Below are 22,037 nucleotides of genomic sequence, written 5' to 3' on the forward strand. Positions count from 1 at the left end.
TATAACCCTCTAGTCCTGGGCCTGTGTTCCTACATCTTCCATGTAGGCTCTATGCCCTAAAGGCTTCACAACCTCACAAAATAGCATTGACAGTTGTTTCCCAAGTTTTGAAATGCTTGAGCCATGGAGAGCATTTTATATTCAACCCATAGTAATGACTAATGTGACAAATGAGGAAATGGCTTCTCACATTATATATGGGAAACTCTGGCTACAGCACTGCATCCCTTTTCCCATTATGTCTTCTGTAACATCTGTAATGTTATCTTTTCCCCAGGGTAGTTAGTATATTTTCAGTTCTCATTGCCCCATTTCACTGTTGCTTTACAGAACTTCTGACTTTCTTCTGCAGAATCAAAATGTTTATTGACTGGGAGCCTTTTAACACTTGTTCCATCTTTTTTTGTTTTTAGTGCTCAACATCTTTAAACTGGTAAATTTACAGAGCCACACATTGTGGCAGGTCTGGGCTATGCCAAGAATCCCAGAAGTCGAGGGATCTTTATAGAATAGAGGAAAATATCTCTAAAAGGTGCATTCATATTGACATTGCAAATATTAATGACAATCGACATTGTAAATACCATGACAAATGAATTGACATTGCAAATACATGAAACTCAAAAAACATGAAAGAAAAAGGGAAAGAAAGAAGAAAAAAGCAAATATGACTACTCAAAACCCCACAAATAATGCAATGTAAAATGGGGCTAAAGAACTAAACAGTCAAATAAGAGGCATCCTTAGCAATGCAGTCTTAGTATGCAGTTATATTGAGGGCAATGGCAATAGCCTGTGGTTTTTCTTTGGAGACTTCTGGGGCCTCATTAGCCAATATCTTGAAGGGAAGTAATCCCACTTTGTAACTGTGATGCTCATTTTATAATGCATGTTTTCTAGGAGTGACATTGTCCACCACCCACACAAGGCAATTCTGTTCTACCTTATTTTATGGTATATTTTTGAAATTATCTTACTAACTTGTGGGTTTCTATATGCTTTCTCATAAACGCTTAGTTTTGATTAGCCCACCTGTTACCTTCTTCTTTCCCCTGTTTCTGTTCTTATTTAAGCCTTACTTCATTTCATGTGTATCCCTTTATACCTCTAAATCTTTTCTCATTTGTATTGTGAAATAGCATATTCCCATATAACTTTTCATATACCCATCCCTACCAAAATCAAGTCATTCATAATTCTAGCACAGATTCAGGTGGAGATCTTTTGTTCCCACCATTTACTAAAGAGCTATTAGCAGATGGTAATTGCTGGGGTAAGGAAAAAATCATTCTTTCTGAAAGGTGTGTCCAAGATAGAAATCCCAAGCTCCAGTGGATGATCCCTCATCTATTTACACATGACCAGCAGCAATTTGATGTAATGGGTTATCTTACACATACATAGAAAAGAGAAGATTTGAGGTTGGATAGGGGAGGTGTTCGGGGTAGATATTGGGGAGTTTCAGTAAGTTATGAAGTGCTTTGTTACTTCATTTTAAACCTGTATTAAATGCTTAGGCATAAAGAAACATTTAAAAATTACTAAACATACACTCTTGAAAAATGATTTAGTTTTACTAATTATCAAAGAAAGTTAAATAAAAATTATATAAAAAGTTGAATAAAATCTATAGTGATGTACAAAGTTATATACTCTTATAATGTTTATTATTACACAGATAAGAAATAAATTCTGAAAAGGATTCAGAGAAAGAGGAAATATAACTCATTGTTTGATGAAATATAATTTAGTGTACCCATGATAGAAAATAATATAGAAATCCCACAAATATAAAAATAACAACCAGTGTAATCCACTTCTTCCAATAATTGGCTATGTAATCAAAGGAGATAAAACAGCTATACACAGAAGACAATAACACTTGTATATTTATTGCATCACTATTCGCAATAGCTGAAATACAGAATAAAGTAAATATCTTTTAGTGGATGAATTAATAAAGAAAATGAGAACCCAGGTACCATGGTACATGCATGAAAGCCCAGTACTGGAGAAGTAGAGAGAGAATCATCAGGAGAGCATGCCCATTCTCAATTGTGAGACTCTATCCCCAAAATAATGAAAAAGCAAAACACACAAAAACACATGCATGGGAAGTACACATTCAAAGGCCAGGGAGAAGTGTCTGCTGTGCAAACCTTATGGCCTGAGATTAGATCTCTGGAACTTTTATAAAGCAACAGCTTCCCAAAGCTGTCCTGTGATTTCTACATACATACTGTGATTTTTTTATATAACTACTCACATCACCCCAAACACACACATCAAGTATTCATTAACCATTCAAAGCAATAAATTTCTGTCATTTGAAGTTTTGAATACATTTGAATGAAACTGGAGATAAGTATGTCCAGTAAAACAGGCCGATACAGAAAGACAAATATCTCATGTTTCAGTTATTTACAAAAATAAACTTTGCAGAAGAATGAAATGGAATAGTGGTCAGTAGAGATAGGGAAGAGGCAGTGGCAGGAGAAACATAATGAAGTTCAGTAAAGGACATTAAAACAGCCTGAGTCTCATTCCAAATATAAAATCCTAACACATACAATTATTGATTGTTGAAGACATGGAATTGCGTGTTATTTGGACTAGACTACTACACATTATATATGCGAATTGATTTTATAATGTGCCATATAAAGGCCTATAAGTTAGAAAAATTGATAAATCATTTAAAATAAAAATGTAAAAATATATAGCATTTAAGGGGCATGGATTGCTAAAAATCTCTGAATCTGAGGCCATTCTGCTCTACACAGTCAGTTCTAAGCCAATCAATGTTACCGTTACCTAGTCTAAGAAACAAAAACAAAACAGATCAAAACAAAACAAAAACATAAAATGAGAAAATTTTAAAGTGGTTTAGAAAAAATAATACCATTCTTTGTATTGCGTACAATACAATTTGATGATTTTTTTTTTAAAAATTAGAAAATTTTGATACTGGCAGAGTAATTTAAAGACACCAAAATTCTGTATTATTATAGTTAAGGGCCACGTAAGAAATTATCATAAATCCTGGAGGCTCACTACCTAATAATGAAAGACTTCAACCTGAGAAAAGTGAAATCATTTCAATTATATAATTGTCAAATTATAACAGATATTAGTTTCGTAACTACATTACTCCCATGACACTAAATAGTATTATGTAGTAAAATACAAAATGAATCATAGACATTTAAGAGGGGCATGGTAGTGGATATCTATAATTCAAGGCCTCAAGCAGAGGCGGAGGCGACTATAAGTTTGAGGCTGGCGTCACCTGTGCTCCAGGTTCCAGGCAAATCTGGCTTGGATAATAAAATTATGTTTTAAACAATAACAACAACAAGCAATAATATAAATTTAAACAAGTTTGAGATTGACTAATCATGACTATTGTTTGAAATGTATGCATATCTCAACTACTGAAAAGTTAGGCAAAATACAATAAAAAACTTAGAAAATTTTTAGAAAAAATTAGTAACAGAGAACAAGTTTAACTTTGCCCCATTAGAGTTCCCCTCCATCCTGGAGTGAAGAAGAGAGTATGACAAATATTGTCTCTAACATCTGATATAGAAGCGAGCTAAAAGTAGACCTAAACACAAAAATATCAAGACACTCTATATAAATAACTGTATTCACAAAACTGTGACATTTTCTTCTATAGGCTAATGAGAGTTTTCATGTTTTGTATAAATCTCAGTTTCGTGTATCCCCCAAACTGCATACTATATTCATGTTGAAGTGTGGTTTTCATTTAATATTATTTTAATTATCATTTTCATGTTTTTGCCTTGTCTTTTACTCAGTCATTCCCCACAATCACCTTGCTCCCATGTGTTCTCTAATGAAGATAACTGAAGATCAGTTTTAAATACTAACTCAGGAAAAGCCATAAGAATAGAGGTATCATCTTTATTCTGTCATCTACCATCTTCCTAGTGAAGCATCTGAAACCAGCTACAGCAGGTTCAATGCTGTGAGTGCAGCTGGTACCAGCCCTGGTCCCCCCATCCTCCAGCACTGATCTTTTCTATGTCCCTTTATATTTCACAGATAGATCTGATCATATATTCAAGAAACAGACAGGACTCACTCACCTCTCTGGAAATTTCTGCAGCAATGTACAGATCCTGAGACCTTTAATGGCACACGAAGTGGCCTGCTTGGTTTGAGTAGGTAGGCAGATAAGTCAGTAAATGAGATACTGAACAGTGGGGCAGAAAGAAAGATACTAGCGATTATGAAACTTTCAGAATAGTTTCATTTCTTAAGCAGCACTGGGTGTGTCTCTCACTGAGCTGTTTCCCTGGGGTGAGGAGTCATGAAACAGCCAGGCTTCCTCCCAGTTTTGTTCATAGCTTTCAATATCCCTGGCTTGTGAAACCTTTTAATGACCCTTAAACACTGTGGTCACTATGAAAAAAAAATCACAGCTTAGTCAGGCTTACATTCTTTTCTGATGAATCTCACTAAAGAAGAAATTTCTAAGCTTTTGAATTTTTTAGCAAACATATTGCAAACATATTTAGCAAACATATGCAATAAATATTTCCCTTTTCGATAGGGCCAGTCCCCTTCTGGTGTCCTGGGCAGTGGATGATTGTCGCCTTTCGTGGCAAGTGGACAGCCTCTAGTAAATCAAGAATCTCTTTTTTATTTTTAATATCTCTGCCTGAAGAAATCAGCAACCCACGCTGTATGTAAATTGCGCCATGGACATGGGCTGTTGCAAAAGCATATCGGCTATCAGTATTAATGTTTACAGACTTCCCTTTTTCCAGTTTTAGGGCTTGGATCAGAGCAATAAGTTCTGCTTTTTGTGTCGAAGTTCCTTCTGGCAGGCTGTTAGCCCAAATGACAGTCTTTCCAACTACTACTGCCTCCCCAGCTCTTCACTTACCTTCTACCACGAAGCTACTTCCATCGTGAACCAATGTCCACCCCAGGCCATGGCCGGTTGGTCAAATCTGACCAGGTCCCTGTTTCTTCAGCCAGTATCTCTTCACACTGATGTACTGGGGTCTCATCGACTTCAGGTAGCAGGGTAGTGGGGTTGAGGATGGCTGGTGGAGCAAAAGTCACTCGCTCTGTTAGTAACAAGCTCTGATAATGTGTCATTCTATCATTTGTTATCCAGTGGTCTGGCGGTTGTCTGATGATGCTTTCAAGGGCATGGGGGGCCACTACTGTCATTTTCTGGACCAGAGTTAGCTTATCAGCATCTTTTATCAGCGTGGCTGTTGCAGCTATCACTCGCAGGCAAGAGAGCCATCCACTAGCCACAGGGTCTAGTTTTTTTGACATATGATAAGCCACCGGACACTTCTAAGGTCCTAGCGCTTGGGTGAGGACACCTCTGGTGACCCCCTTTTTCTCATCAATATATAGGGTAAAAGGCTTGTTTAAATCTGGTAGTGCTAGGGCAGTAGCCTGTAGCAGTGCCTTTTTAAGAGTTTTGAAAGCCACCTGGTGTTCTCTTGTCCAGATGAACTCCCCTTTTTCTTTTGTCAAGGGGACATAATGGGGCTGCCAAAGTGGCGAATCCTGGAATCCAAAGCCTACAAAACCCCGAGGTCCCCAGGAATTCTCTTACCTGGCAAGGCATGGTTGGGGTTGGGATTTGTGTGACTGTCCGTTTTCTGCCTTTTGTGAGCCACCGCTGTCCATTTTTTTAGGGTATATCCCAAATATGTCACCTCAGTTCGACATAGCTGTGCCTTCTTAGCGGAGACCTGATACCCCAACTCACCTAACTCAGCCAGGATCTTCTGAGTCCCCAGTTCACAATCTTCTCGGGTCTCTGTGGCCAGCAAAATGTCATCAATATATATATAATAAGAGTCACCTGGGAGTTATTAGCACGGAAGGTGGCAAGGTCCCAGTGTAGAGCTTCATCGAATAGGGTGTGGGAGTTTTTGAATCCTTGGGGTAACCTCGTCAACGTGAGTTGTCCGGTTCTCCCACTTTCAGGGTCCCGCCACTTGAAAGCAAACAGGGGCTGGCTGTTTAGATGTAACCTCAGACAGAAGAAGGTATCTTTTAAATCTAAGACGGTATACCAGGTTCGAGAGGCTGACAGTATGCTGAGCAAGTTGTAGGGGTTGGGCACTGTACAGTGGACATCTTGTACCCTCTGTTGACGTCTCTGAGATCCTGTACCGGACGATAGTCGTTCGTCCCCAGTTTTCTTACTGGCAATAATGGGGTTTTCCAAGGGGACCTGCAAGGGACTAAAATCCCCTGTTCTAACAGTCTCTTAATGTGGGGGTGTATGCCCTCTCTAGCTTCCTTGCTCATGGGGTTCTGTCAGACCCCAATGGGGGTGGCTCCAGACTTGAGCTCAATCACCACAGGGGAAGGCCTGTGTAGCCATTCCCGTACCCCTGTCTCAGCCCACGCCTGAGGAAATCAAAGTAACCAGTCCTGAGGCTCCTCCGGGTGGGGGTGCGGGGCTTCTCTCTCTCTTGGTATAGCCGGTATTCTTCTTCTAACTGCAGGGACAATATTAATGTTGGGGTGTCCCAGTTCCCCACGACAGTTCCGGTCCAGAGGGGGCAATATTTATCTGGGCCTTTAGTTTGGTTAACAAGTCTCTGCCCAGTAAGGGTGTAGGGCACTCTGGTATTATTAAAAATGAGTGGGGTACTTGGTTTCTTCCAAGATCCACTGTACGAGAAGTCGTCCATGGATATGGGTTTTGTCCTGTCGCCCCAATCACCAGCGTCTGTTTATCTTGTAATTTTCCCAGAGGTTTTTAAAGCACAGAATATTCTGCTCTTGTGTCCACCAAAAAAATCTATAGGGGTCCCCTCTACTCTTAGGGTTACCCTAGGCTTGGAGAGGGGAACTGAACCCCGATTTCCCTAATCTTTATTATCTTCTAAGGACAGCACTTTGGTCTCTCTCTTCTTAGGACACTCTCAGGCCCAATGGCCCTTCTCTTTGCAGTATGCACACTGGTCTCTCTCTAGTAGTAGTTGGTCTCTTTTGGGTCTCCTTGGCCCCTGCCTTCTATCATCACCCAGGTTTCCTGTCTGTCTAGCCCTATCAGTTCCCTGCCACCTTGCTTCTCCTGCCACTGTGGCCAGTATCCTTGTTAGGTTCTTTTCCTGTCTCTTTTCCCTTCTATCTTCGTCCTCAGCCCTTTCTTTCTTTTCTCTCTCTTGTTTCTCTTCCTTTGTCTCTCTCTTATGATACTTTTATGATACACTTTCTCAGCCTCCTTCACCATGTCTCTGATTGTATAATCTTACAATCTCTCAATGTGCTGTAACCTCTTTCTAATGTCCGGGTGGACTGTCCAATGAAGGCCATGATTACGGAAGCTCACTGTCCCTCTGACATAGGGTCAAAAGAAGTGTACATCCGGTAAGCCTCCATGGGCCTTTCTAAAAACACAGAGGGAGATTCAGTTGCTCCTTGCATGACTTCTCTTACCTTTGTCAAATTGGTGGGCTTTCTTGCTGCCCCCTGAGACCTATCACAAGAGTCTGGCAGTAAATGGACAGCCATTCCCTACCTGCTGCCATGTGGTAATCCCACAAAGGACAGGTCAAGGGAAACCCCTCGTCTATTGCAGCCTGAGTGGCGGGGTGACCATCATTATCTCCCTCTCTTCAGTAGTGAACAGTGTCTACAGGAGCTGCTGACAGTCATCTCACGGGGTTGGTGGGAGAACATCAGAGACTCTATCAGGCCTGTGAGACCCCCAGGATTTTCTGAAAAAGAAGGATGGATAACTTTCCAATTATAGAGATCAGAGGAAGAAAAAGGCCAATAGCAAGAGCTGTAGCTCATTCTCGCTAGTTGGGGAGCAGTCTGACCGCCCTAAGGGGCAGCACTGTGGTGGAGTCAGGTCCTTCAGGAGTGGTTCCACGTCTGCTCCTAGTATCCTCTGAGGGTCCTCCTGCAGCCTCAGAGGCTGGGGCCAGTGCTGTTCTGAGGGCTGGGGTGCAGGTTGGGTAGCTGGGGGGTAAGGCAGGGACAGGAGAGTAGGCCATTCAGGGGGTTCTTCTATATCAGGGTATATCTTTGAAATGGACACCAGCGGGGTGCTGGGCTCGCCTTCTTTATTTCATTGTGGTTTTGGTCTTCCTTCTGTGGAGCCCTCTCGCACAGACAAGACCCAGGAGCTTGGTTGGTGAGGTGGGATGAAAGTCTCTGTGGGTAACGAGCCAAGTCTTCCTACATGGTGAAGTAAGGTTGTTGGTCTGGATGCAACCCTGGTCCTTCCTGAAAAACAACTGCCCTAACAGCTCTAGTGGTGGGTAAATCAAAAGTCCCTCAAGCTGGCCATCCCATATTGAAAGTCATCCACTTAGAGTTGCAAAGGGTCCGCTAAGGCCCCTTTTTTACAACTAATGACAAATTATGTCCTCTGTACCTAATGTCCAACCAATGGTCCATAGACAAAGACAAAAGGGTCATCACAGCCTGTCCCATCTCGACAAACAGAAAGTACAGGAACAGGATAAAACACAAGACCCTATAACCACCAAATACACTATCCCACGTTTAGTCTTATGTAGTCAGCCAAATGCAAGTTCCGATGGGGCAGGTCTTCGTACCTTCCCCTGTAGGAGGGGCACTCCATCTCCTTCATTAAAAAAATGGGCAGTCAGGCTATCCTGACCCCCTTCCACTGGGGCGTCCCCCAGATTTTGCAGCCTGAGGCTGTTGGACCTCACAGTCCCACAATGGCAGCTGCCAGAATCCAGAACCAGAAGCCAGAAACCAGAAGCAGCACCACACTCAAACACAGCCCACTCACACAGACACACGGACACACAGACTTAAGCCCACCTCCAAGGGGTCTTTGGCGGTCTTTGGTGGTCGCGCAAACCCTGGATGAGTTCCCTGCCAATGCACCAAAATGAAAGGCTTGTGAACCCCTGGAAGGGGACCCCACTCGAGTCACAGGATGGAGGGCACACAAAGGACACACGAGAGACCAACTTGCTGCAAGAACATGAGGTAGTTTAATGGCGGAATGTTCCAGGCCAACACATGTTTCAGTGTAGGAGACAGGGGCATCGACCACTTGGCTCAGGGATTTAGGGATTATATAAGCTGGGGTGGGAAAAAGGAGAAACTTTCACGTGGGTGCATATCTTTGTTAACTGATTAACTGGGCCTCTGGTTGGCAAACCCTGAAGGTGGCCGCTTCAGCTACTCAGGTTAGGGAGAAGGACTCTACAGAGCCCTTATTTTATTAGTTTTTCATGGGACCCATTAAATTTTCTTTTAGTGTCTCATTGTGTTTTTTTGTCCACATGTCTCATTGTGAATGATTGGTGGTCTTTTTGTGGTGTTCTATGTTTAATGTTCAAAAGATTGTTAAAATTGCTTGATCCAACCCTTGGTCTAGTTTAACTTGGTTTTCAAAGGCAGTTTTAATATGCAGAGCAGCAGCTGATAAGTTTGCTTAACACCTGTAGCTAATAGCTGAGCTGAGCTGGAAAAGCTTTTGTAACAGTTGATTGTTGGTATAAACTGCTTTTAAAGGCACCAGCAGGTTTTTTGGATTCAATAAGAAAGTTAAGAGTTGTTTGTCTTAGAAACCATTTCTGTGACAAGTTGCTTCTCTCTTGAAATTACAACTAGAAAAAGCGAGAAATTTTGTGTGGTCTAAATATATAAGATGTATTGTCACTTCATTTTTGTTTCTAATTGGTTTTAAGGTATAAATATATTCTACATATCTTGCTCATAAATTATTGGCTATAAGTTATTGGATATGATTAAAAATTTACTACCTTGGTAAAAAAAGGTTGGCTTAAGATTGGTAACTCAGGGTTAGAGTCATTCAGAAACCAGATGTATAAAGATAAGATTTAGAAACAATGTCTCTTTAGTGAGATATTAAAAGCTTCAATATCATGTATTCATATATAAAAATTGGCAGCAAAAATTTGTAACATGAAGTTAATCTACTTGGTGTTGGATTTAGAGAAAATAGATTGCTTACATCGTTAAAAATTGGGTTTGTTTCTCAAAATTATGGTTATACTCTAATGTTGCAAAAGAGGCTTAAAAACATAGTTAAACTGCCAGTATTCCATTGGCTATAGTTGGTAGTTCAGTTGTGAGTTTGAGACTTTTTGATTTGCCCATGTTTTAGAGAAAAAGATACAGCATGTAGAGTTATATTAAAATAAAAAAAAAAAAAAAAAAAAAAAAAAAAAAAACCTGCAGTGCAGTTCAGGCCTACAAAAAGGGCCAGGCCTCAGAAAACAGACCAGAGATTAATAGCATTTACATTTGAATTAAGACAATGCAGACCAAGCTCTGCAGAAGCTCAGGTAGGTGTCAAACATTCCTTTTGTCCTGGGCCTTCATGACCAGGTCCTAGAAATGTGTTTACTGGAATTTGTCTTTTGCCTTCCTTGCTTTTTGAGAGAGGAGGGATAAATCTAAGACTTTATAACAGTCTGTGGGACGAGAGTTATGATTATGCTGGAGACATTAAAATTATGCCTTCTTTCCTCCATGAGTTATAACTGTACCTGCTGACAAAATTTGTTCAATTTGTCTTAGTTCCTTTGCATCTGCTTTCTTCCAAAGTTGTTAAAAATGAGATGCTTTTGGTTCCTCTAATATATGTAACAATTATTAGAGGATCAGGTTGGCTTTTATCTGATATTCTCACTCAGCTAAAAAGATTGGTTATTGAATTAATCCAAAACAAAGTTCAAACTTCAGATTTATGAAACTAATGGGGAATTACAGCCTAACTTGCCTACTCCAGCTGCTATTTCAGCAAATGCTTATAGAATTATTATAGATATAAAAGATGTTTTTATACCATTCCTTTACATTTCTGGTAAAGGTGGGAGGTTTGCAGTCAGTAAATTTATTCATAATTTTTGAGATCCCATGAAGTGATGTTGTTAGAAATGTTTGCCTCAAAGAATGGTTAATTGCTTTACATATATATATTTGTTGCTTTAATACAAAAAATTGAGAGTTTAAATCTTTTAGTGTATATTATTCATTGTGTGATACTTTATTAGCGGTTCTCTCTAAAGACTTTTTTCTGCAAGCCAATATAATGAGCTTTAAAAACTTTGAATTACTGGTTGCTACAAAAAAGATTCAAAGGCAGTATCTTTTCAATATTTGAGACCTCAGTTATATCTTAAACAGATTGTGGCACAGAAAATTCTAATAAAAGATAGTTGGGGCTAGAGAGATGGCTCAGCCATTAAAGGCTAGACTTATAATTAAAAGTATAAAAATCTAATTCCCAGCAAACACATGGTGGCTCACAACCATTTGTGGTGGATCTAGCACCCTTTTCTGGCTTGTAAGTGGATATGCAAAAAAAAAAAAAATGGTTTGCTTTTATCTTGATTCACGTTTAGTGATTTTTAAAAGTTGTTAAGAGATATTAATTAGCTAAAATCTTATCTTAAGCTTACCATAGGAGGATTTAAACCTCTATTTGATATTTTCAAAGGGATGTAAGTCCTAATTCCCCTTGACAATTAACTATAAAGGAGAGATAGCTTTGCTGAAAGTAGAGTAAGTTGTTAGTTATCAACAGATAAATTATATAGACTATAAAAAATTGTTGGCTGTTTGTGTTATTACTACTCATATGCCCACAGCAGCCCTTTGGAAAAAGAAACCATTAATGTAGATTCATCTTTCTTCATCTACAAGTAAAGTTTAAACATCTTATTATAAAATTATAATTGTGTTAATATAAGATTATATAATAGAATCCTAAAAGCATTTTGGATAAAAGGTTTATTCCTTATTCCAAATAGCAATTAAATTGGTTATTAAAAATAATGATATTTGGCTTATTACATGACAAACATTTTAGACAAATTTGATAATCATTTGTTACAATTTTTCTCTATGCATGCTTTTATATTTCCAAAAATTTATTATGCATGCAGACCATAGAAAAGATGTTTGCTGTGTATTTATTATATTTACAGATGCCTCATCTATTAAGAAGACAGTATATGTAAATAAATCACATGTTTATTTTCTTGAGTTTTCCCTGCTTCAACACAATTAAATTATGTGTTGTAGCCACCGTTTGAAATGCTAAAAAATCAAGCTTTCAATTTATATACTCATAGCCAGTATATGGCTCATGATTTATAATTGCTTAAAATTGTCTCTTTTTTAGATATAGCTAATTCTCAAATTTTATTTATAAAAATACAGCTTAATTTACAAAACATGTACTGTTTCTTAACTTTATAAGACATTTAAAAGCTCATTGGACTGCCTGAACCCTAGGGCAATGCTAGAACAGATTTGTATACTAGACATTATAGGCCTTTCAAAAATAATTGGCCATACAGTCTTATTCTTTACAACATCAAAATAATAATAGCTTGAGACAATAATTTGGCATTTCTAAAAGGTGTGCAAGTTAAATTACAAAAACTTGTTCTCAATATCTTCAATTTTTTCATAATGGTATTAAGCCTTGAGGACTTATATGTAATCAATTTTGACAAATAGATGCTACTCATTTTTCAATTAAAAAATTAAAATATTACATGTGACTTGATGCCCTTTGAGCTTTCTAGTTGCAACTACTTTAACAAGAGAAGCAGTTAAAAATATAATTAGTTATTGCCTATATTATTTTCCTGTGCTTGGTGTTCTATATCAGATTAAGATAGATAATGGAACTGACTATTACATTTATTTGGCTACAGTCAAACATTTGAGATGTTTTGTTGACAATTTAATATTACTGATATTTCCTTACCCTCAAGGACAAGAAATTGTGAAAGAGAGGTTATGGAACTTTAAAATAATATTTTCATAACTCTCTAAATGTGGGGGAAACAGTTAATGGTGCTTCTTCCCTGGTTTTACAGGTAATTCTAAAAAAATGGCTTTTTTAAACTCGAGAGGGGACTTATACCCAACAAGGTCACCAAAAGCACACCTTGCTTTTGTCTTGTTTTAAATTTTCTGCAAACTGATGCTAAAGGTCAGTCTGCAGTCTGGCATCCAGTTACTTCTAGCTCATTTGCCAGGGTCTTGTGGAGAGACCCCTTAACTAATACTTGGTGTGGTCCCAATTCTGTTCTAATTTGGGGTTGTGGGTCAGTGTACATTTTTCAAAAAAAGAAATTGGAGCCTGATGGCTGCCTGAAAGACTGGTCGTGAAGTGGACACAGATCTTGAGCCTAATAATTATGATTCTAATGATAAAGATGGCTCAAAATCTTTATCAACCAGCTGATTTAACTTGGCATATAATCTCCACTCTTAATGGAGAGTGTTTTTTATCATTACTTAAAGCCACCCACTGTATACCTGGTGGCTAGACTTGTGTCTGATCCCTGCTAATTAGCAGTTGGATTAGATACTGAAATACTTCTACTTCCAACCTTATTTTCTACATTGATTGGATAATCATGTTGCTTTTAACCTTTGAACCTTGTATTTTAAGCAGATTGGTTGCCCTCACACAGGATCACTCTCAGCAAGCTCAACTATTCATCATGACAGTTACACATCACTGTGAAGAACTGCATCTAGTGCATGCCCACATGTCCTTTGGTCTGAATGTGGTCTGGGTCTAAAGAGTGTGCCAATGATGGCCGGTTAGTCAATGACATGTAAGATTGTTTTGAGCTCCTATAAACCTAAGACAGAGGCATACATCATTATGCTATGTATGTTTTCCTCAATGACAGGTAATTATAGGAGTAATTTTTAGCTCCTATAAACCTAAGGCAGAGGCATACATCAATATGCTATGTATGATTTCCTCAATGATGGGTAATATAGGAGTAATATAAGCACCAACCTAAGCCAGGCATGGTCACCTGGCCACTCTAGACCCTAGACAGGATAAAATATTGTGCCCCATCTAGATATTGGCACTGCCATCTTAAAAAATTAAGGGGGGAACACTGCTCTTCCCCCAGGCCTGAGCAGGCCTGCAAGCCTTTTCACCATAATAGACCAAGCAACAGTAGGACCTGAAATGCATTGCATTACCAGCATTGGTGCCTTGGAGTCTGCTACCTCAGCTAAGAAGAATGGACTGCCTGCTGAGCTAGCCTTGACACCTTCTGGACTGCTATCTTTTTACCCAGCCCCTGGGCTGAACCTAGAAGAGACTCTGGGTTTTGGGGCTTCCCCTTTATATGTGAAAGCAAAATATTAAACTTGGGGCCTTGATCAGAATACTTTGTCTTGGCCCCACGTTTCTCTCACCCTCCATTCCCATTCTTTCCCAGGCTTTCTTTCAGGAGAACCTGGTTTCCCATAGCTGCAGGCAGCTACAGTTCAGTAGTTTTTCCTGTGTATATTTTTAAATTTTGTAAAATAATCAAGTGTCCTTTGACAACACCAGAATGGAGAAAGGAGAGGAAGGCACAGGTAGCCAATGTGTATTTCAGTCAAGTATGTTGACTCTGCAATGCCTGGTAAAGAGAAGTTTTTTGAGTCATCAGAGAATCATGAAGAGATGGAGATGGGCTAGTAGAAATGACTGAATGGAGTTGATCCTTTTTTCATGTTACAAGAATGACCTTTACTACCAAACTATGCTGAAAATGAAATGAAAAGAAAGAAAGAAAGAAAGAAAGAAAGAAAGAAAGAAAGAAAGACAGAAGACACCATAGTGAATCTCTTCATTGGGATTAAGCTCATATTTCTATAAATGTTTCTACAGGACAGTTTCTCTCAGGTTCAGATAGTAATCCTAAGCTACTTACTAACAACAGCTAGAAAAAGATTTGTGTAAAGTTATTACAGTGTGCATCACATACATGTAAAATTTCTTGTTTGCACCAATCAATGGAGTCTTTGCACTTGGTGTTGAGAAAGTGCTCTTGGTCTGGTTTACATTGAAATGATTCCCAGTTCATGTAGATTCTTCAAGTTTTATGACAGAAAAAAAACCAGAAGCCTGAAATAAAGTATTTGAAATAAAATTATTGAAGCTGCACCTTTGAGAGCTGAAGACATAACCTAAAATTATGCAGTATTCTCAATTTATATGTATAGTGTTCTAAACAGCCAACACTGATATAAGGGTTTTTGGCTGCCTAAGTCACTGGCATTCTTTTTGCTCAAAGAAGTCCCAATTAAAGAAGAGAGCCCAATACCTGCTAACTGAGTTCCTAGCTCTGAGTCACTGGAATTAATAACAACTCACAGTAAAAAGCATCTTCTCTGACCAAGGCTGAGAGTAGCACTAATCTGTGGAAAGAAACATGAATATTTTAAAGGGAAACTGTCAATACATTATGTGGTTCCTCTCTAGGGCCTACTGGCCTCTAGGTGAGAGGTTTTGACATGTTTAATGCTAGGTATGAAACTCTGTTGTGTAGCAAGCCTCAAATCCAGACTGGAACCAATTGGTTACCACTGTTACCACTGTAATGATCATGATATCATTGTGTTGGGCATTTTTTTTTTTTTTTTTTTTTTGCCCAAAAGTCACAGAAGAAATTGATAACAATGTCACTGGTCTTTCTCTGAACTTTGAGTGGCAAAACTAAGGCAGGAGAGAAGGTGAGTCCTTATGTAAACATTATAGGGACTGTTATATAACAGTATCCTCCCAGATCAATATCTTTCACCTTAGAGGAAACCTTGTTAAGACACATGGTGTTACAAAGGATGTAGAATAGCAGGGTATTCTAAGAATGGGTGAAGCTTCCCATTCTGCCTGGAGGAGCATTAAGGCCAAGAAGTGAACAACTTAGAGACTTCAGGAAGTCCTGGAAACCAGATATAATAGTGTCCTCTCTCTCCCAAGATGTATAAGCTGTCAGGCATGTTGATAGAAACCCTAGGACAAGCTAAATAAGCCTGGAAAGAGTGGAGATGAACCAAGCTGTCTGGAAAAGGCTTAGAGCCACTGAATTTCCCTAAGAGGGCACTCTCCAGTTCATTGTACTGTCTGCAGGCTGTGGAGCATACCCCAGATTTTTAGCTGTTGTAAGCTGATACTCACTTTGGGGTAGACTGGTGACATTGCTTTCTTTGGGTCATTTCTGCTCCTCTAAGTAATGCCTCATCAATATTCTTATAAGAACCACAATAAAAATGAATCCTGTTGGTTCACCAAATTGAACTTTGGTGGTATACGAACTTTGGCCTAGGGTGTTTAGACATTTATTTATATCTTCTCAGGAATATTGTCACACAATGTAGATATATGATAGTTCCAGACCATTGTATATTGATAGACTCTGTCACGCTTGTCTTTATTGCATAGCATTCATAGAATATATATATATATATATATGTATATATATATATATATATATATATATATATATATATATATATATGGTTTATATAAGATACAATTCTCTGTGTTGCATTATTATGGAACACACATTTTCATTCTGTCTAAGTCTGTTTTTTATTGTATTAGCACAATACAGATAGAGTGTTACATAAGGAGAATAAATACATTACTCACATTTCTGGAAGCCTGGAAATCGAAGACCTAATCTTTGGTATTTGATGAGAATTTTCTTTTTTTTTTTTTCTGTATCTTTGTTATGGATACAGTGATGGTCAGAGGCTAAGCCAGAGATTTCCAAAATTTTGCCCTTTTCTTCAAAGATGTGGGGTAAGGCTCACACAGATTTGTATAGAAGCAGTGAAACTTTATTCAAAGCAAAATGACAGTACAGATCAGAAAGCAGTTTTGTGATGAGCAATTGTGGGCCACATAAGTAAAGGTATTCACTGGCTCCAGGTTTTGCTTGGAGTTTCTTTCATAGTGTTCAAGACAAGAAGTTGTTTTGCTGAAGGGATGTAACACAGGTGAGTCTTTATTTCAGCGGATAGGCTTAGATTAGGTGGGCATTGACTCCTCATGCATGTCCCTATCCACAGAGCAGTTTATTTTGATTATGTACACATGTATACATTAGGAAGGAGATGGTAAACAGGATATCCATCATCAAAGTTCAGTTTAAAGACACAATTTGTCTGGACATACATTTACTCAAATCACTTTAGGCTGGACTAAGCCATCTTTCATGGTATCAAGAAGGTTCTGTGACATATTTGAATATACATAAGATTTCAATGAAGGTATTTCTAAGGACGGTAATCATTTTCAAGGTTCATAGCATATATATTTGCTATCTGATGTATGTGGGTGCCCACGTTGCCAATAGGTTTCTGGCATATTGTTTGCAGACTGTTTTGTGTACACAGTAGATGTTGACAATGATCAGAAGCTGGGAAGTGCATCGTGGTTATTTGACAAGAAGAGTGCAGTGTCAAGGTGCTACACTACAGTCTGTCTGTCCCTCACATGCTGGAAGAGCAAAGCTAAGGCACAAGAAATAATACAAGAAAAACAAACGAAGTTCTGCTTTCTAGTGACCTTAATCCATAAATGAGAAGAGACTGTGAATTAAACACATCCTGTTAAGCTCAGATTTCCAGGATCATTAGAATGAGGACTAAGACATGGATTTATAAGGTGAGAGAGGCACTCAACCTTAGCTCTTGCCTCTTCCTGCCTATATTTCTGCTGTCAAACCCCTATCTATGCTCCTTACATCGGCTTCACATCATTGCTCTGTGTGACTGTGAATATTGATTGTAAACCTTACAGGATCAGGAATCACTTGGCTGAATCCTTTGAGCATGTGCTAGAGAAGGTTTCTAGACTGCATTAAGGAATTTACAAACACGCATCTTAAGTGTGGGTGGTATCATTGAATAGGTTCAGATCCTTAACTGAAGAAATTGAAGATAGAGGGTGAGGGAGGAAGGGAGGAAGAAAAGAAGGGAAGGGGGAAATATTAACTCTAGAATTTACCTCTCTCTTCCTGCTGCAGGCACATGGCCAGCCACCTGACCCTTCTCCACCATTAAACCATGGACAAAAATAAACTCATTGTTCCTTCAGTTGCTTTATCAAGTAAGTTTTCATAGTAGTGAGAGAAGTAAGCAGTACTCTAGAAAGACCTCTCTGGGAATACTAATTTCTTAATTCCTTTGATTTATTTTATCATAAGCCTTCTTCATTTTGCTTTAAAGGTTTCCAGTGATTTTATTTCACCCTGGAACTGAAGATGTGATTGATTACTATTGAAAATAGTATGCCCCACTCTAAACACCTTATTTGGGGATTTTTTTCCAAATAACTGAACTCTATAATTTACTCACATTACTCAGCATAAAGGGTATGAAGACTTTATCCTGTCCTCGGCATATTAGTTTTGGAAGCTACACTCAAGGCTCAGTTCAACGTTCTTTCCATCTTATTAATACCTTGGTTTTTATGGGCAGAAAACACATAGTCTTTTTCTTCCTGACATGCTTTGTCCTTAAACAGCACATTTGAAGCCTGTGTTCTCCAGTTTTATCTGAGAATCATTTTATCTTACAGGAATTCCCACATGGTTAAATGGTTAAAAGATATTCCCAAAGGCACACTGCTTTACAGAAAATGTGGTTTTTTTTTTTTTTTTAAAAAAACTTTTAGGTATAAAAATTTACAAATCAACAATTATAGAAGTTATATAGACAAAATATGGAATTTAAATAATAGAAAAATGCATAAAGAATATAAGAAAGCACCATTTCCTAGAATTAAAAGCTGGTTTTTATAGGGCTGGTATTTCAACAGGCCATATGCACATCTATTTTCTGTATTTGAATCTTATCTCCATAAACAGTATCATTAGCATCCAGGTTTTCAGAAGTATGGTTCCAGACAGGTTCTCATAACTGAATCTGTGGTGAGTGGCTTTTCTTTACCTTCTAGCATTGATGACCTTAAAGAAGAAAACAGTGAAGTTGGATCAGTTGAAATACAGCTCTTTCCACTCTTTTCTTACTGACTACTCACCACAAGTCTCATATGCTCTTTTCTTATTCTTCTCTTAAGTGAATCTCTGTACTTGGAGTCAGTTTTCTTTCCTTGCCTGGGATTGTAAAATTAGCTAGTTACTCCTACTATGTGAGCATAGGTGGAAGATCAGGGTGTGTTACAGAGGGTACAGGAGAAAGGAAAGTGTTGCAAGGCCTGAGGTAAGGACTGAGTTGTAGAGTTTCATTGAACAGGGAGGTTGGGAAGAGGGAAAAAAGCTTTGCTGCCATGGGGGAAGGATTGGAATTTTGACTAATGGCTGATGGTTTGGAGAACAATGATAGTGTAAGAGCATTTCTATGTGAATGAAATGAAAGAAACATAAGTCACTTATGTTTCTTTTGTTTACATTGTAATAGGTTGTGTGTGTGTGTGTGTGTGTGTGTGTGTGTGTGTGTGTGTGTGTATGTGTATAAAATGAATCCCACACAGATGTGTGTAAGTAAGACAAGGAGGGTGGATTTTAGCTGCTTGTTGTGGATTGTCCTTGTGCTGTTTTATTTTGATGTTAATTCCACTTCCTCAAGAGGGCTGTCCCAATGAGGAGTAGTTTACTACTCAGATGATTTCTTGTGAACTTTCTCCCCATTTTAACTGGTCAAATAAAGTCCAAATAAACTGCCTGTGATTGGGCAGTGTCAGGGGAAGTTGAGGCAGGAGGTTTCAGAGAGAGAAGAGAGGAGGGAGAGAGGCAGACTAGAAGAAGGAGGAGACAGAGGAAGACAGAAGAGGAGGCAGAAAGAAGATGGAGCAGAACCACATGTCCTGGAGAATCGGCAAGTAGCAAGTGATCTCATAGCTGGGGAATAGTGTCATGGTTTATTTGCCCAATCCAGCTATGCAGCTTATAAATATTATAATTGAGTGGTGTGGTGTGTTCTTTGCACAGGATTTTTGGGGTTAGAGATTTATTGCAATACCCTGTCATCTGATTTTCTCTGGGCATTCATGGGAACTTATTATTTCTGTTCATGATCCTCTGCAACAGAAAGTATTTCCATGTTGTAAGTGAAGAGCCTGAGGTTCTTTGTGTTTAGTCTTTGGTCACCCTAATTTTCTTTTCAAATATTCTCTATGCTTTGATAAATGGGATAGTTTTCTTTTAAATCAATTAGCTAAACATATAACAATGTTTGAGTCTTTCTGAATTTGTTTTCCTTATTATGATTTAAAAACCTTTATAAAATAATATAAATGAACTTATGTTAAATGAGCAAACCTTAATTTTTCCTCCACCTATTGGATTTTCTATGTAATGTCAAAAGCCAAGCTTTACTAGAGTATTAAATATATATATAATTCGTAGGAAGAACAGTGTTTTCTACAGCATGTACCTGCATGTAACTGTGCCTTACAGACTTCAGCTGCCACATATCTTCAGTGGAATTCAATTCAAAGCAGACAAGTCTAAGTTTACTGCCTGGTTCACAGTTGATATTGGTGAGTCGTCCATAAACCACCACTTCCATTTTCCCTGTATCATCTTCAATTCCATAGTAAATGAAGTTATTCCTTTCAGTTTTCTGAAAAAAAAAACAAAAACAAATTAACATTGAATCTTCTAGGAAATATGTCAAAGTGTGTTACATCTATGAGAAATAAAATGTGTCAACATAAACCTGTCCACAACAAGGCAACTTTGTCTCTTAGGTTTAGAATTGCAGATACAATCACCAGTGAGATGGCTCAGTGGGCAAGGGTGCTTGTGTTCAAGCACCTGGCTCAATTGACCTGGGCTCAATTACCAGGACTCATGGTAGAGTCCTGAAACTTGCCTTCCAACCTCAAAACTAGTTCCATGACCTTTGTGTTTTTTCTCAACCCTCACAGACAAAATAAATACTGAAAAAGTAAAATTACAGGAACAAAATAATTTAGGCTATTTCAGTGAACAAACCTTTTCTTGGAAATCACTCTTGAGGTTTTGTGAGCCTAGCCTTTAATGATTGAACCATCTGTCCAGCCCTTGAAAACCACTCTTAAGCTTTACTGGCTTGTGGTCTTTATCTACTGAGAAGAATAAGTGTCTTTCTATGCTCTAGTGGTAACATATCAGAATAGCTGAGATTTATTAAGGATCCCATGAAAAGGGTCAATAATGGAAAAAAAAAAAAAAAAAAAAAACAGAAGTAAGCAACAAAACCAATCTGATTACCATTGCAGGTTTTGTAGGTTTATCTAAGAAGCCTGAGAAGGTTACTTGTGGTTCATTGTGAGGTTGGGGAACATTATTATAAGCCTACTTTATTTTACTTATTTTAAACTTTTATTGAAATTAAAGTTATTTCATATAGTATATTCTGATCATAGTTTCCCTTTACCTACCTCCTCTCAGATACTTCTCACCTACCCACTCTGCCATCTCTACATCTCTCAATTAAAAAAACAAACAGGCAGTTTAAAAAGACAAAGAAACCGGGATAAAACAAAACAGACAAAAAGAAATAAATAACATAAGAAATAGATACACAAACACATACACAGATATATAGATAGACACATATGCACACACATGCACATACACATATATACATGCACACACACATGTACACATACATGCATATACATGCACACAGAAGCACACATACATGCACACACATGTACATACATGCACGCACATGTGTACACACATATCCATACACACACAACTCCTTTAAAAATGGGTCACATTTACTCAGTGCACACCTTGATTCACTCTACTCCAAATATCACAAAGGTTAAGTCACTACAGCATTTTTTTCTGATATTTTAGTTTGTATCCCACTTAGTTTACTTACTGTGTAATTGAATGTACCAGCACAGTCAAAGATAGCATAGATAAAAAGTAAAAAAAAAAAAAAAAAAAAACCAGAACTATATATTCATATACATAGAATTAAGAAATCATCCATTGAACAAGCATACAAATGAATTGGTGCATTGGCATTTAAAAAAACACTCCAAAATTACAGAAATCTTTAAATTTCTCCACTTTATTGTGTACAGTTATAAACTCTGAAATTAAACTTTTCTGTTAAACTTCCCTTTCATTATTTAAGACAATGGTCACTTTATCAAAATATCTTGATAAAAGAAGAAAGAATATGAGAATGAGAACATTTTAAAGATATAATCCTGGCTAGTTGGACATGGCTTCATTCTAGGTCAGAATAATCTGTTTGGTTTCTTATACTCA

At 38.0% G+C, this 22,037-nt stretch overlaps 1 protein-coding gene across 1 annotated transcript in view; it reads right to left on the bottom strand.

Moving 5' to 3' along the window:
• LOC117721372 (uncharacterized) overlaps window positions 1-22,037 on the bottom strand; it is a 56,409-nt gene that overhangs the window by 22,218 nt on the left and 12,154 nt on the right. The window contains exons 7-8 of the mRNA XM_076913742.1: window positions 20,197-20,385; window positions 5,861-6,235 (exon numbers count right to left, since the gene is read on the bottom strand). Coding sequence (XP_076769857.1) covers window positions 5,861-6,235; window positions 20,197-20,385 — 564 coding nt within the window. The remainder of the gene's footprint in view (window positions 1-5,860; window positions 6,236-20,196; window positions 20,386-22,037) is intronic.

Source organism: Arvicanthis niloticus, chromosome 16, assembly GCF_011762505.2.
Source record: "Arvicanthis niloticus isolate mArvNil1 chromosome 16, mArvNil1.pat.X, whole genome shotgun sequence".
In the NCBI taxonomy this organism is placed as follows: domain Eukaryota; kingdom Metazoa; phylum Chordata; class Mammalia; order Rodentia; family Muridae; genus Arvicanthis; species Arvicanthis niloticus.